This window comes from Phacochoerus africanus, chromosome 8 (assembly GCF_016906955.1).
Source record: "Phacochoerus africanus isolate WHEZ1 chromosome 8, ROS_Pafr_v1, whole genome shotgun sequence".
NCBI classification, from domain to species: Eukaryota; Metazoa; Chordata; class Mammalia; order Artiodactyla; family Suidae; genus Phacochoerus; species Phacochoerus africanus.
In genome coordinates, this window is record NC_062551.1 from 78,840,598 (window position 1) to 78,854,126 (window position 13,529).

Consider the following 13,529-nt stretch of genomic DNA (forward strand, 5'->3'; position numbering starts at 1 on the left):
AGACCGCAAAGAAGAGCAAGATAATATTTGGTGACACTTCTCCCTGGGAATCATGTACTTTGACTTCTAAAAGCAACTAATAAATGGCATACAGAAAGGCATCTGTGGACAATGGTGCTAAATCAATCTTTCTTAAATGCAAATTACGCATTTGTAAGCAACCAGCCTGTCTTCAGAACACTTACGTGCTTTGGGTCAACTGCTGAGGTCAAATCACAACTTGAAACAGTAAGAATTTGAAATGGAAAACTAAGCTGTTACCCTTATGTGCCAGTGATCAAGTGCTTGCCTTTCAGCTCAAAATTCAACTCGTTTGCCAGTATAGTGAAAATGGATCTGACGCAGTGTTAGGCTTTGTCAGTAGATGGTACTGCAAAGACAGTGCAGGAGGAAAGGGCATGCACAACAGGAACCTGCAGTACAGACAGCTTCTCCAAAACCTGACTTGTCCAGGGCCCAGCTGCCCTAGAGGGCACAGCTTCTGCAGCACCAGGATTCTGCTGCATTGTGCAGTAGCCAGCAATACCCAGTGGCTAACAGCTACCCCTGGTATTTTCTCAGGCTGTTGAGAGTGCCTCCTCGAAGAAACCACACTGTGAAGGGTTTTCATTCAGCACCATAGAGGGCAGAATGCTGCCAAGTTCCAGAAGGTGAATTTCTAGGAAGTTCTACTGATGTGGCACCACATTAACTTCTCTACCATTCAGAGAACCACATCATGCCCTAGCCAAAAGGTCTGGGTCTCCCAAGGTAGGGGAGGAGTCTCCTACCTAACACTAGGTTGAAAAAAAGAGGCACACAGACCTTTTTTAGATTTCGGAGACAATATACAATACATTCGCGTGTGCTACACCTTAACCTACCCACAAAATCACCTAGGAGACTTCCAGATTTGAACAAGGAACAGAATGAAAAGAGGCCCTGCACTAAGCTTAAGCTGCAATCTCAATGCAAGCTGCTGTACCACATAGAACCTAGGATCCAGCAGACCCAAGGTTAGGTGAAGGGTCTGTGGCAAACAGCAGTGCTGTAAGGAGCCTCGAGCCATTGGGCACTGCAGCAGCGCTTTGCTAAAGGAACTGGTATTAAAGAAGCCAGCTCTCCTCAACACTCCATGAAGCAAATTTCCAACAAGTTCTAAAGGATGCATTCCTAGTACATTTTACTGGTGAGATACTACAATGACTTCTCTACTATGAGCCAGGCACACTGATATCAGGGTGGAAAAGAAGGCTCTTCCATGGGGACTCCATCTTCGGCCCCAGGAGAAATACTACTCCTCATATTTGTTATTTTGATAACATTTATAGTTTTCTTATTAGGCAATCCCTCATTACTCCAATCCCATGTTATACTTAACAATCTTTTATATTAAACTGTATCTATTCAAATTACTTCATAATTTTTCTTTCCTCATGAGATTCAGAACTATGTACCTTACTAATAGCCTGGGTAGCTCTGTTCAGTGCAATGAAAAGCAACACAAGAAACTCATCTTAAAAAGAGCTCATTTTCAAAAACAAAACAAAACAAAACAAACAAACAAAAAAACTGGAGTCCCCGTCATGGCGCAGTGGTTAATGAATCCGACTAAGAACCATGAGGTTGTGGGTTCGGTCCCTGCCCTTGCTCAGTGGGTTAATGATCCGGCATTGCCGTGAGCTGTGGCGTAGGTTGCAGACGCGGCTTGGATCCCGCGTTGCTGTGGCTCTGGCATAGGCTAGTGGCTACAGTTCCGATTCGACCCCTAGCCTGGGAACCTCCATATGCCGCGGGAGCGGCCCAAGAAATAGCAAAAAGACAAAAAAAAAAAAAAGAGCTCATTTGATGACATTCCCATCGTGGCTCAGTGGTTAACGAATCCAACTAGGAACCATGAGATTGCGGCTTCGATCCCTGACCTCACTCAGTGGGTTAAGGATCTGGTGTTGCCGTGGCTGTGGCGCAGGCCGGCAGCTGCAGCTCCGATTAGACCCCTAGCCTGGGAACCTCCACATGCCGAAAGAGCTCATTTGACATATTTATTTTTAAAACCCTAAATAGGAATGATTTAGATCGAGTTTAAGCACAGTACTAAGCCCAAATTAATTTACACAGTCTCAAGAGAGCTATTTCAATTATGGTTTGGCAAGCTGTATATTCCTTCTCCAAATATTCTAGTTTATACTATCATTAATCAATCCCAATTTAAAATAACCAGCTTTTAGCATTATTTTTAGTAATTCTTTATTTCTCTTATTTTTCAAGATCTAAAAGGCCTAAAATACAAAAACCAAGCTGAAAAATAATGTTATAAAATTAATTAATTTTCATCAACCTGTGTAAGTACTGACAATCTCAAAAAGCATGGGTCAGGCTTGACTCTCTCTACATTCCAACAAGAGACTTCTAGTCCACTCTGAACCAAAAGGAGGACCAAACAAGCATTTAAAGGTGAGTTGGTACAAGCCGAACCCTTATTTGGGAAACTGCTTAAAATGCACGGGACTGACAGCGACATCTTCTTAAAACAGTGTTTCAATATCTGCTATGCCTATTAACTGGAAATAAACTAAGGAGGTCACTTTTACTTGCTCAGGTCAACAAAATTTTAAGCCTAACAATTTCTAATAATCTATTTACAAAACCAATGAACAAAAAAGCCCACTAAAATTACTAAGAGTGAAAGACACGCATACTTTCTACAAAAGTAGAAAATAACCACCAACACTCCACCAAAAAATGAGAAGAAGGGAGACTAAGAGCTTACACACTGAAAAGAAAAGAAGTGCTTTGTGGGATATTTAATGAACTTTAAAATCATATCCTAATTTCTAAAACAACAAAAAGGAAAACTAAATATCACTAACACTTTACTTTGAATGACTCCACAATAAAATGTGTAAAATTGTTAGTAGCTACTATTATGGGAGATGTGTCTAAAAACTAAAAGACAATAGAAATAGACAAAACAGAAAATACTTTTCAAGTAATGTAGTATGTTACTGCTTAAAAGTTTGCTTTAGAAAAACAGAAATGCTATTTTTACATGGAAATTTCTTTTAGGAAGAAAAAGTTTTCTTACTTGAGAGAGTCCAGGGGACGATGCATGTCCCGGGGGCGTTGCCGCAAGATTTGGGTGCCCCTTGTTTATTTCATGTGCTGAGTAAGGGGAAGGGGTCGGGGGTCCCGGCTGCCTTGCTACTTGTGTTACCTGTGAGGAAATCAATATTCAGTAAGAGTATTATATTAGTAACTCAATCTTAATAAATACTGCCAAACTAGCTAAATTTTAAAAAATGGAATTCTCTGCCTCACAATTTATACTTAAGTAAGTGCCAGTCTGACTAGAGGCTTAAAATTTCAAAACCAAAATAATGAAATTCCCAGAAAAAAAAAAGACATGAATATTTTCATCAATTCATTAAAAGATTCCTGAAGGACAATCTAAAACAAAAAAACTTAGGGGAATAAACATGCTAAATTAAAAATGCCAGGCTCGAAACAATATATACTGTATGATGCCATTTATATATTTTGTTAAAAAAAAAAAAGAACAAAAAAGGGAGTTCCTGTTGTGGCTCAGCAGATTACGAACCTGACTAGTATCCATGAGGATGAGAGTTCAACCCCTGGCCTAGCTCAGTGGGTTAAGGATCTGGTGATGCCATGAGTTGTGTAGGTCAGAGAGGGCTTGGATTCTGTGTTGGCTGTGGCATAGGCTGGCAGCTGCACTTGCAGCTCTGTATTCAACCCCTAGCCTGGGAACTTCCATATGTCACGGGTGTGGCCCTAAAAAGCAAAGGAAGGAAGAAAGGAAGGAAGGAAGGGAGGGAGGGGAAAGAAATGATTGCAAGGGAAGAAGATGACTACAACAGGAGCACAAAGAGATTCTAGGGGTTACATAACTGTTCTATATCATGACGGTAGTGGGAATTACATGTTTTTTTCTGCTTGTTGGAACTAAAAGAACTATACACTAAAAAAGGTGAATTTTACTTTAGGTAGATTATACCTCAATAAACCTAAAACAAAAGAAGTTACTTCTACAGCATCATCTCATTCTGGTTTTTAAAAAAGCACATCTCAACGTACAGGTACATGTATATGAATATATTTTATGTATACCTATGTATACCTATGTGTGCACATATATAATACACACAAATACACATACTCAGAAGTATATATATCATATTTAAAAGATCTGTAAGAAGAAACACAAATACCTTAACAGAAAACACATTTTTATTTTCTAATATAGTTCAACAGTCATGAACTTGCACAACAGAAAAATGACTAGCATATGTTTTTATGTAAATTAAATTTTCCCCACTTTGTGCTGGCAATACCATCTGCCTCTGACGGTACGAAACCACTTCATTCAAGACCCTTTCCAGAGTCCAGCAATCAATCCCACCCAGCTCTCTCTGTTACAGTCTAACCCATATTAACACTAACAGTTTGGCAAACCTCCATGAAAGGGAGCCAATTTTTCAGTCATCTAATACAAAAGAATTCATTCTCCTTGGGGTGAGCTATTAAACTTAGCAGGGGCCACGTAGTTTTTTACAATCTGGTTTCGGAAACTATAAACCTCTACCTACAATCATAATTATTAAATGCACAAAATACATAGAATTATGACAAAAACCACTCGTGCTGAAATACAGGCATTAAAACATTAAGAAAAAACTGATACAGTAATAAACGTATTATTAAATATTCTAAAAATAACTAATGGCAGTTGTTGCCCACATTCGTAATTTAATGTTATAATTTTTTATAATATTCAATTAGATATTTTATTCAAGTTCTTAGATTCCCAAGAATTCCACCACAGAGATATAAACTCTACAAGGAAAAAAATGAAACTGGTCTCCAAATGACATTAGATTTTTCTGGAATTTAATCAATCAGTCAGAAACACTGAAGAAAGTCTACTTCCTGGTAACCTAACCCTAGAATCCCTTATGTCTACCTAAAATAGACACAAATGCCTAAAGGCTCAGCTACCTGATCCCCAAATTGAAATAAAATGGACTCATGGAGAACTAACTACAGTCAAAAGCTTATGAGCTAAAGGAGACATGAATGATGCTAAAATGTGACTAAAATTTAAAACTTACATTAATTGTATTTAATGTCTTCCCTGCTTTTAAAATAGCTTTATGATTTTCTTAAAAATTTGTTTTCAATTTGGAGTGAAAATTACATTTGCAAGGGCATGAAGTTTACCATGAAATGGTAGAGCATTTATAAATCACATCAGGGAAATTTTTTCAAAATATAAAAATCATAACGCTACTGAAACATTTACTTAGGAAATTAACAGCCAGAACTGAAGAGTTCGTACAAGGAAATTTCTCACCTACAAAGCTTTATAAATGTATATTCTTGTTTGACATCCTTCAGAATACATTATTCTGATACTCTAATAAAGACAATTATCAAAATGGTTATTTTAACACTAGGGGAAAAATCTGCACAATGAAATAAAGCAAAAGCAAAACAGGCTAACCAGTTTGACTGAAAAAGCCATGTTAGGTCAATTCTCCAATTCATCCTGATGAAACAAAGATTAAATATACACAGAAAATCATAATATGGAAAAATATTCAAAATCGCTACTTATTAAGAATAAATGAATATTAAAATATATAACTACATCCATGTCATTAATAATGTAAGTAATTTTTTAAACAACGTTACCTCAATATTGGCAGGGATCTAAGGAAACAGGACATAGGATACTGGGAATAGATTTACCATGTCTCCAGAACTACAGAGCAATATGTCACAACAGCCTTAAAACAACACCCCAAAATGATTCCATTTTGGAATACATCCATTGAAGAAATAATCTTACCTCAAAAGTTTAGAAAACATAAATATATATACATCTCACTACACATGAGGGCAAAAAAGGCAGAAATAGCAACACAACTGACCAAAAACATACTGCTATCAATCAAAATGAATATCTGAAACAATCAAGAGTGGGGAAAACAAGAGTCACTCATTAGAACTGTAAGGAGATTCTTCCATATACTACTGACAAAGACCAAAAGAACTGTCAATGATTTCAGATAAAGATTACTGTTCATCTGGTTTATTTTTCCCTGAAAACTGCTTTTTTATTTTTTTTATTTTTTTATTTTTTGTATAATGATCATAACAATCTGATTTCACAGGATTTCCATCCCATAGCCAAAAACTGCTTTTTTAGAGTATTAAGAAAATCACTTGATGAAATACAAAAGTTTAACAGAAAGACGAAAGGCATTTGGCCAAAGCCAAAAGTACAATTTACTGCTAACATTAAAATTTCCCTTGGAGTTCCCACTGTGACACAATGAGATCATCACAGTCTCTGCAGCTCCAGGACACAGGATCCATTCCCGGCCTGGCACAGTGGGTTAAAGATCCAGCCGTAGCTGTGGCGTAGGTGGCAACTCTGGCTCAGATTTGATCCCTGGTCTGGGAACTCCATATGCCACAGGGCGGCAGAAGTTTAAAAAGAAAAATAATTTTTTTTTTCCTCAAAGAAAGCACCAACAACCTTCACAGGTAACTATCCCTGAGGTGTGCATTCTTTGCTGTTCTGAAAGGACTAACCAAATCGCAGGAATCCTTTGATAATGTATATTCTAGTAGGATAATCAATCCCGTATTTGAAGGTTTCTGCTAATAAAAGACAAAGAAAATAAATCTGTATCAAAACAACAGGATAACTAGAAGAACTGTGTCATTCTTAAAAATTCATCCTATAAAAAGCTACTACTTACAATATACCTCTGGCCTTCACTGTGTTCTATTCAATGAAAAAAGATCCTCGATTGTGTCACACTGAACAACATACTGCATGTCTGCTTTTAGTGCAGTATAGAGCTTACTATCTTTGCCAGGGAAAAAGGTATAATAATCTTGAATTAGAAATTATACAAGGAGTTCCCGTCATGGCTCAGCAGAAATGAATCTAACTAGTATCCATGAGGACACAGGTGCGATCCCTGGCCTCGCTCAGTGAGTTAAGGATCTGGTGTTGCTGTGAACTGTGGTGTAGATCGCAGATAAGGCTTGGATCTGGCGTTGCTGTGGCAGAGGCCGGAGGCTAAAGCTCCAATTTGACCCTAGCCTGGGAACCTCTATATGCTGCGGGTGCGGCCCTAAAAAGAGATAAAAAATTATATGAAATATAACTAGTTAACAGAAATCTATGCCAAAGAAATGGCACAAGGACTAATAAAGTTACTGAGGATAAAATTCAAAGTTACATGAAACTTGGAGTTCCCGTCACGGCTCAGTGGTTAACGAACCCAACTAGCATCCATGAGGAATCGGGTTCAATTCCTAGCTTTGCTTAGTGGGTTAAGGATCTGGCGTTGCCGTGAGCTGTGGTATAGGTCGCAGATGCAGCTCAGATCCCGAGTTGCTACGGTCGTGGCAGAGGCCAGCGGCTACAGCACTGATTCAACCCCTAACCTGGGAACCTCCATATGCCACTGGTGAGTCCCTAAAAAATACAATAGACAAAAAAAGTGTTACATGAAACTTGAATATTTCCCTGTTGGCCTAGCTGTCAAGGATTATGGCATTTTCACTGTAGTGGCACAGGTTTAATCCCTGGCCTGGGGACTTCTGCATGCCTTGTGTGCAGATTAAAACAAGCAAATAAACTGTGCCTTCTTTGGAGTAGCCACTATAGCCAAGTAGGTAAAGAATCCAACTCCAGCAGCTTGAGTTGCTGCAGAGGCACACGTTCAATCCCTAGCCAAACATGGCGGATTAAAGGATCCAGCACTGCCACAGGTGAGCATAGTGTTCAGTCCCTGGCTGGGGAACTTCTGTATGCCATATTAAAAAAGAAAAAAAAAATTCCCCAAATAATGATTACTGAACTTTTTAATCTCTAGCTAAAGTTTTTTCTTCTCTCTGGCTAACTTATTTCATATGAGATCATACTGTTAAAATCCATCTCCTTTGAAGATTAATGGTAAGAAGTTTTCATGTAAAGGAAAAAAAACATTTTTCCATTATTTCATTATTAGTACCATTTCTTCTATGGAGGCAGGGAACAGAAGTATAAAACAGCTAATAATGGCAACTACTTAACCACCTCCAAAGCTAAAAAGTTGTCTTTTATGTAATATTAATATTAAGCAAAATTAGTCAACCTTTTCTTGGTATGCTGTGATTATGTCTCTGTGTCTATGAGTTGTATGTAAGTTTAAAAGATTACATGCCCAAGAAATTTTATTTTATAGATATTACTGTTTTGCACTGGCAATAATGTGGAGTATCCAGAAATCTCATTCTGGTGAAAATGTAAATTAGTAAAACCTCTCTGGGAAAATATTTGGCATTAGCTAATAACCTTGAAAATAGGCATACTCTGTAACACAGCTCTTGCTAGTTACATATCTGTGAGAAACAAGAAAATGTGCATCAAGACACATGTACACACACAGCATATGGAGGTTCCCAGGCCAGGGACTGAACCCAAGCTGTAGTTTCGAGCTGTGCTGTAGCTGCTGCAGTGCCGGATCTTTAACCTACTGAATCAGGAAGGGGACTGAACCCATGTCTCTACAATGACCTGAGCGGTTGCAGTCGAATTCTTAACGCACTGTGCCACAGAGGAAATGCCTAGTCAAACTTTTAGAATAACATTTATTTTCATAAAAATGTTTACCATATATTATCGAGTGAAAGTAAGTTATGAAATATGGTTATAAGGCATTATTACAGTTTTTATTTAAAAATTAGGCTTAAATATGTGTATCTATTTTATGGTTTATGTTTCTTTTTTCATATATTTTCTAAATTTTCCATGTAAGCCTGTTATATTTAAGTAGCTTAATTGTTCTTTTCTTATTTTTCCACTTAACATCATAAGTTAGCAAATGCTTTTAGTAAAACTCCTTTGCCTAAGATACATGCACACAACAGAAATTGGCACACTATAAATCAATTAAACGTCAATAAATTCTTTTAATTTTCTAAATTAAAAAGAAGATACATGTACAAAAATGTTCATAGTTGCACTGTTTGTAGTATCAAAAACTGGAAATAATACACAGTTCATTAGCAGTAATAATAAAATATAAATAATTCAATAATACAATAAATAATTCAATATAATAATAATATATTCAATAATAAAATATTTTCCTGCGAGGAAATAAAAATTTTTTTTAAACATGGAAATCAAATTAAAAGCTAAAGCAGGAGTTCTGGTTGTGGCTCAGCAGTAACAAATGTGACTAGTATCCATGATGATGAGGGTTCAATCTCTGAGGTTGCTCAGGAGCTTGGGCATCTGGCATTGCCATGAGTTGCACACACAGCTCAGGTCCCAAGATGCTGTGGCTATGGCATAGGCCGGCAGTTGTAGCTCTGATTTGATGCCTAGCCTAGAAACTTCCACATGCCATGGGTGTGGTCCTAAAAAGCAAGGAAAAAAAAAAAGGGGGGGGGGGGCTATAACAACATGCAGGTCACTACTGTGGCGCCAGTTCGATCTCTGACCTGGGAACTTCCATATGCCACAGGCATGGCAAAAAAAAAAAAAAAAACCAACACAGTAGAACTAAACCAACATGTAATGATTTGAATGACTCTCATAAATGATACTGAGTGAAAGAGAACATAAAAGGAGTTCCCGTAGTGGCTCAGTGGTTAACAAACCTGACTAGCATCCATGAGGACACGGATTCAATTCCTAGCCTCGCTCAGTGGGTTAAAGATCTGGCATTGCCATGAGCTGTATGTAGTGTAGGCCACAGATGTGGCTCAGACCCCACGCTGTTGTGGCTGTGGTATAGGCCGGTGGCTACAGCTCTGGAACCTCCATATGCCAAGGGCTCAGCCCTAAAAGACAAAAAGACCAAAAAAAAAAAAAAAAAAAAGAAAGGAACACAGAAGAATAGAGTATAACCCCTCAAAGTCCCCAAACGAAACTTGACTATATTAATTTCCAAATGCATACATGGTTGGCAACACTGTAAATAAACATAGGACACTTTCTTAAAAGCAGATACACTGGGAAGAGTTGTGATCTGGAAAGTCCACATATTACTTTTTTTTTTTTTGGCTTTTTGGCTTTTTGCTATTTCTTTGGGCCACTCCCGCGGCATATGGAGGTTCCCAGGCTAGGGGTCGAATCGGGGCTGTAGCCCCTGGCCTACGCCAGAGCCACAGCAACACGGGATCCGAGCCGCATCTGCAACCTACACCACAGCTCACGGCAACGCCGGTTCGTTAATCCGCTGAGCAAGGCCAGGGATCAAACCCGCAACCTCATGGTTCCTAGTCGGATTCGTTAACCACTGCGCCACGACGGGAACTCCCACATATTACTTTTTACACTTTGGAGGCGAGACACCGTTTTTCCTTTAAAATTACTTTTAAAAACATATGTAAAACATAAAAGCACTTTTATGTTATAACCCTCTTCCACTCCCTAAAAAAGATTAGAGACAGGAGTTCGCTCATGGCTCAGCAGGTTAAGGATCTGGCATTTATCACTGCTATAGCTCTGATTACAGTTGCGGCTCATGTTCAATCCCTGGCCTGGTAACATCTGAATGCTGTAGGCACTACTTAGGACCTGGGGTAAATTATGAATTATATAGTATTATAGTTTTTCCTACAGAGTAGAAAGAATATTAAAAAATTTTTATAATGATTTTTTTCCCATTATAGCTGGTTTACAGTGTTGTCAATTTTCTACTGTACAGCATGGTGACCCAGTTACACATACATGTACACATTCTTTTTTCTCACATTATCAGACATAGCTCCCAGTTCTACACAGCAAGATCTCATTGCTAATCCATTCAAAAGGCAATAGTCTGCATCTACCAACCACAAGCACTCCATCCATCCCACTCCCTCCCCCTTGGCAACAAGTCTATTCTCCAAGTCCATGAGTTTCTTTTCTGTGAAAAGGTTCATTTGTGCCGTATATTAGATTCCAGATATAAGTGATATCAAATGGTTTTTTGTCTTTCTCTTTCTGACTTACTTCACTTGGTATGAGAGTCTCTAGTTCCATTCATGTTGCTGCAAATGGCATTATTTTGTGCTTATATATCACATTTTCCTAATCCAACCATCTGTTGATGGACATTTGAGTTGCTTCCATTTCTTGGCTATTGTGAATAGTGCTGCAATGAACATGCAGGTGCATGTATTTTTTTCAAGAAAAGCTTTGTCCAGATATATGCCCAAGAGTGGGATTGCTGGGTCATATGGTAGTTCTACGTAGTTTTCTAAGGTACCTCCATACTGTTCTCCATAGTGGTTGTACCAGCTTACATTCCCACCAAGAGTATAGGAGGGTTCCCTTTTCTCCACACTCACTTCAGCATTTGTTATTTGTGGACTTCTTAATGATGGCCATTCTTACTAGTGTGAGGTGGTATCACATGGTAGTTTTGATTTGCATTTCTCTAATAATCAGTGATGATGAGCATTTTTTCATGTGCTTGTTGGCCTTCTGTATATCTCCTTTGGAGAAATGTCTATTCAGGTCTTTTGCCCATTTTTCAATTGGGTTGTTGGCTTTTTTGCTGTTGAGTTGTATATTTTAGAGATTAAGTAGTTTGGGTATTTTAGAGATGAAGCACTTGTCAGTTGCATCATTTGAAACTATTTTCTCCCATTCTGCAAGTTGTCTTTTTGGTTTCCTTTGCTGTGCAAAAGCTTGTCAGTTTAATTAGGTCCCACTGGTTTATTTTTGCTTTTATTTCTGTTGCTTTGGGAGACTGACCTGAGAAAACATTTGTAAGGCTGATGTCAGAGAATGTTTTGTCTATCTATGTTCTCTTCCAGGAGTTTGATGGTGTCTTGTCTTATATTTAAGTCTTTCAGCCATTTTGAGTTTATTTTTGTGCATGGTGTGAGGGTGTGTTCCAGTTTAATTGATTTGCATGCACCTGTCCAGGATTCCCAGCAATACTTGCTGAAAAGACTTGTCTTTTCCCCATTTTATGTTCTTGCCTCCTTTGCCAAAGATTGACAGTAGGTGTCTGGGTTTATTTCTGGGTTCTCTATTCTGTTCCATTGGTATGCATGTCTGTTTTGGTACCAGTACCACACGGTCTTGATGACTGTGGCTTTGTAATATTGTCTGAAGTCTGGAAGAGTTATGCCTCTTGCTTGGTTTTTGTTCCTCAGAATTGTTTTGGCAATTCTAGGTCTTCTGTGGTTCCAAATAAATGTTTGGATCCTTTGTTCTAGTTCTGTGAAAAATGTCACGGGTAATTTGATAGGGATTGCACTGAATCTGTAGATTGCTTTGTAGTACGGCCATTTTTACAATATTAATAAAAAAATAAATTTTGATGTGAGAGGAAATCTCTAAAATTTTGACTTAGTGAAAACTTCAGCTAGCTAGTAAATTTTCATTCAAGATTTCTACGTCAGAGTTCCCGATGTGGATCAGTGGTAACAAACCCAACAAGCATCCATGAAGATGCAGGTTCAGTCCTTGGCCTTGCTATGAGCTGCGTGTGGTGCAGGTCACAGACGTGGTTCAGATCCGGCATTGCTGTGGCTGTGGTGTAGGCTGGCAGTTGCAGCTCTGATTCGACCCCTAGCCTGGGAACTTCCATATGCCACACGTGCAGCCCTACAAAAGCAAAAAAAATTAAAACATTTCTACCTAAAATCATCTCCTACAAAATCAGTGGTGGTTACTGACGAGCGTAGCTTGAAGAATTTTTTGAAAATTTAAAGTTAAACCATAAAGACCATGAAAACTAAGTATTAAGTTGAATTATTCAGCACTAAATTAACTGATCTAAAAAGATATTCTGGCCAATTAAAAGCTATCATATATAAACTTAATTTTCAAATAAAAATAACGTAAAAATTAAAGTTTCCTAAACATGATCATTCTCTCATAACACCAGAGCAATAAAAATACCTTGCAGCAAACAGATGTGGGAAAACAGCCCCATATAAGCAATAGAGGAGGGACCATGGCCACCTGGAGAGAATCCCCCTCCCTCGAGGGCAGCAGAAACTCAGCTATAGCCAAGTGCTGCCATCCAGGAATTCCAAATAAGTCATGCAGTATCTCCCAAATTTGCAAGAAAAACTAAAGATTTTTATGTGAAATTTTCCTGTCTTCCAGAACATTGTACAAGCCAAATACTTCACATCTATAGATTAAATACACAGGCAGCCAGCGTGCAAACCTAGGTCTAGAGGTAACCCATGATCATCACCAAATATAAACTTTTATTCTGTTTTTGACAAGCAAAGAACTGTTTATTACTTTCAACAACTGCATTAGCCAGAGTATCAGCATTCTTGCACCATACTTTGAACCTGAGCCCCAGGATAAGCCAAAGAAGCCAGATGACATGTGCACATATGGTAAGCTGCATTACCAGAAAGGAACCCTGAACTTAGGGAACTCAAATCTTTTATAATAGTCAGTAAGCACGCTGTCTTTTGCTCCAGAAAGAGACATTATCTTTACTATACAGTAAGTATGTGTGCCCATTTGCTGTGAACATCATATATACTGCCATGAT

The 13,529-nt window shown here is 38.2% G+C and overlaps 1 protein-coding gene across 11 annotated transcripts in view; it reads right to left on the reverse strand.

Moving 5' to 3' along the window:
• EIF4G3 (eukaryotic translation initiation factor 4 gamma 3) overlaps positions 1-13,529 on the reverse strand; it is a 342,120-nt gene that overhangs the window by 221,207 nt on the left and 107,384 nt on the right. For 9 of the 11 annotated variants that reach the window (XM_047792299.1, XM_047792288.1, XM_047792291.1 and 6 more), the window contains exon 3: positions 3,065-3,193. The exons of the other annotated variants lie outside the window; for them this stretch is intronic. In XM_047792299.1, the coding sequence (XP_047648255.1) occupies positions 3,065-3,193 (129 nt within the window). The remainder of the gene's footprint in view (positions 1-3,064; positions 3,194-13,529) is intronic. 11 annotated transcript variants of the gene reach the window in all.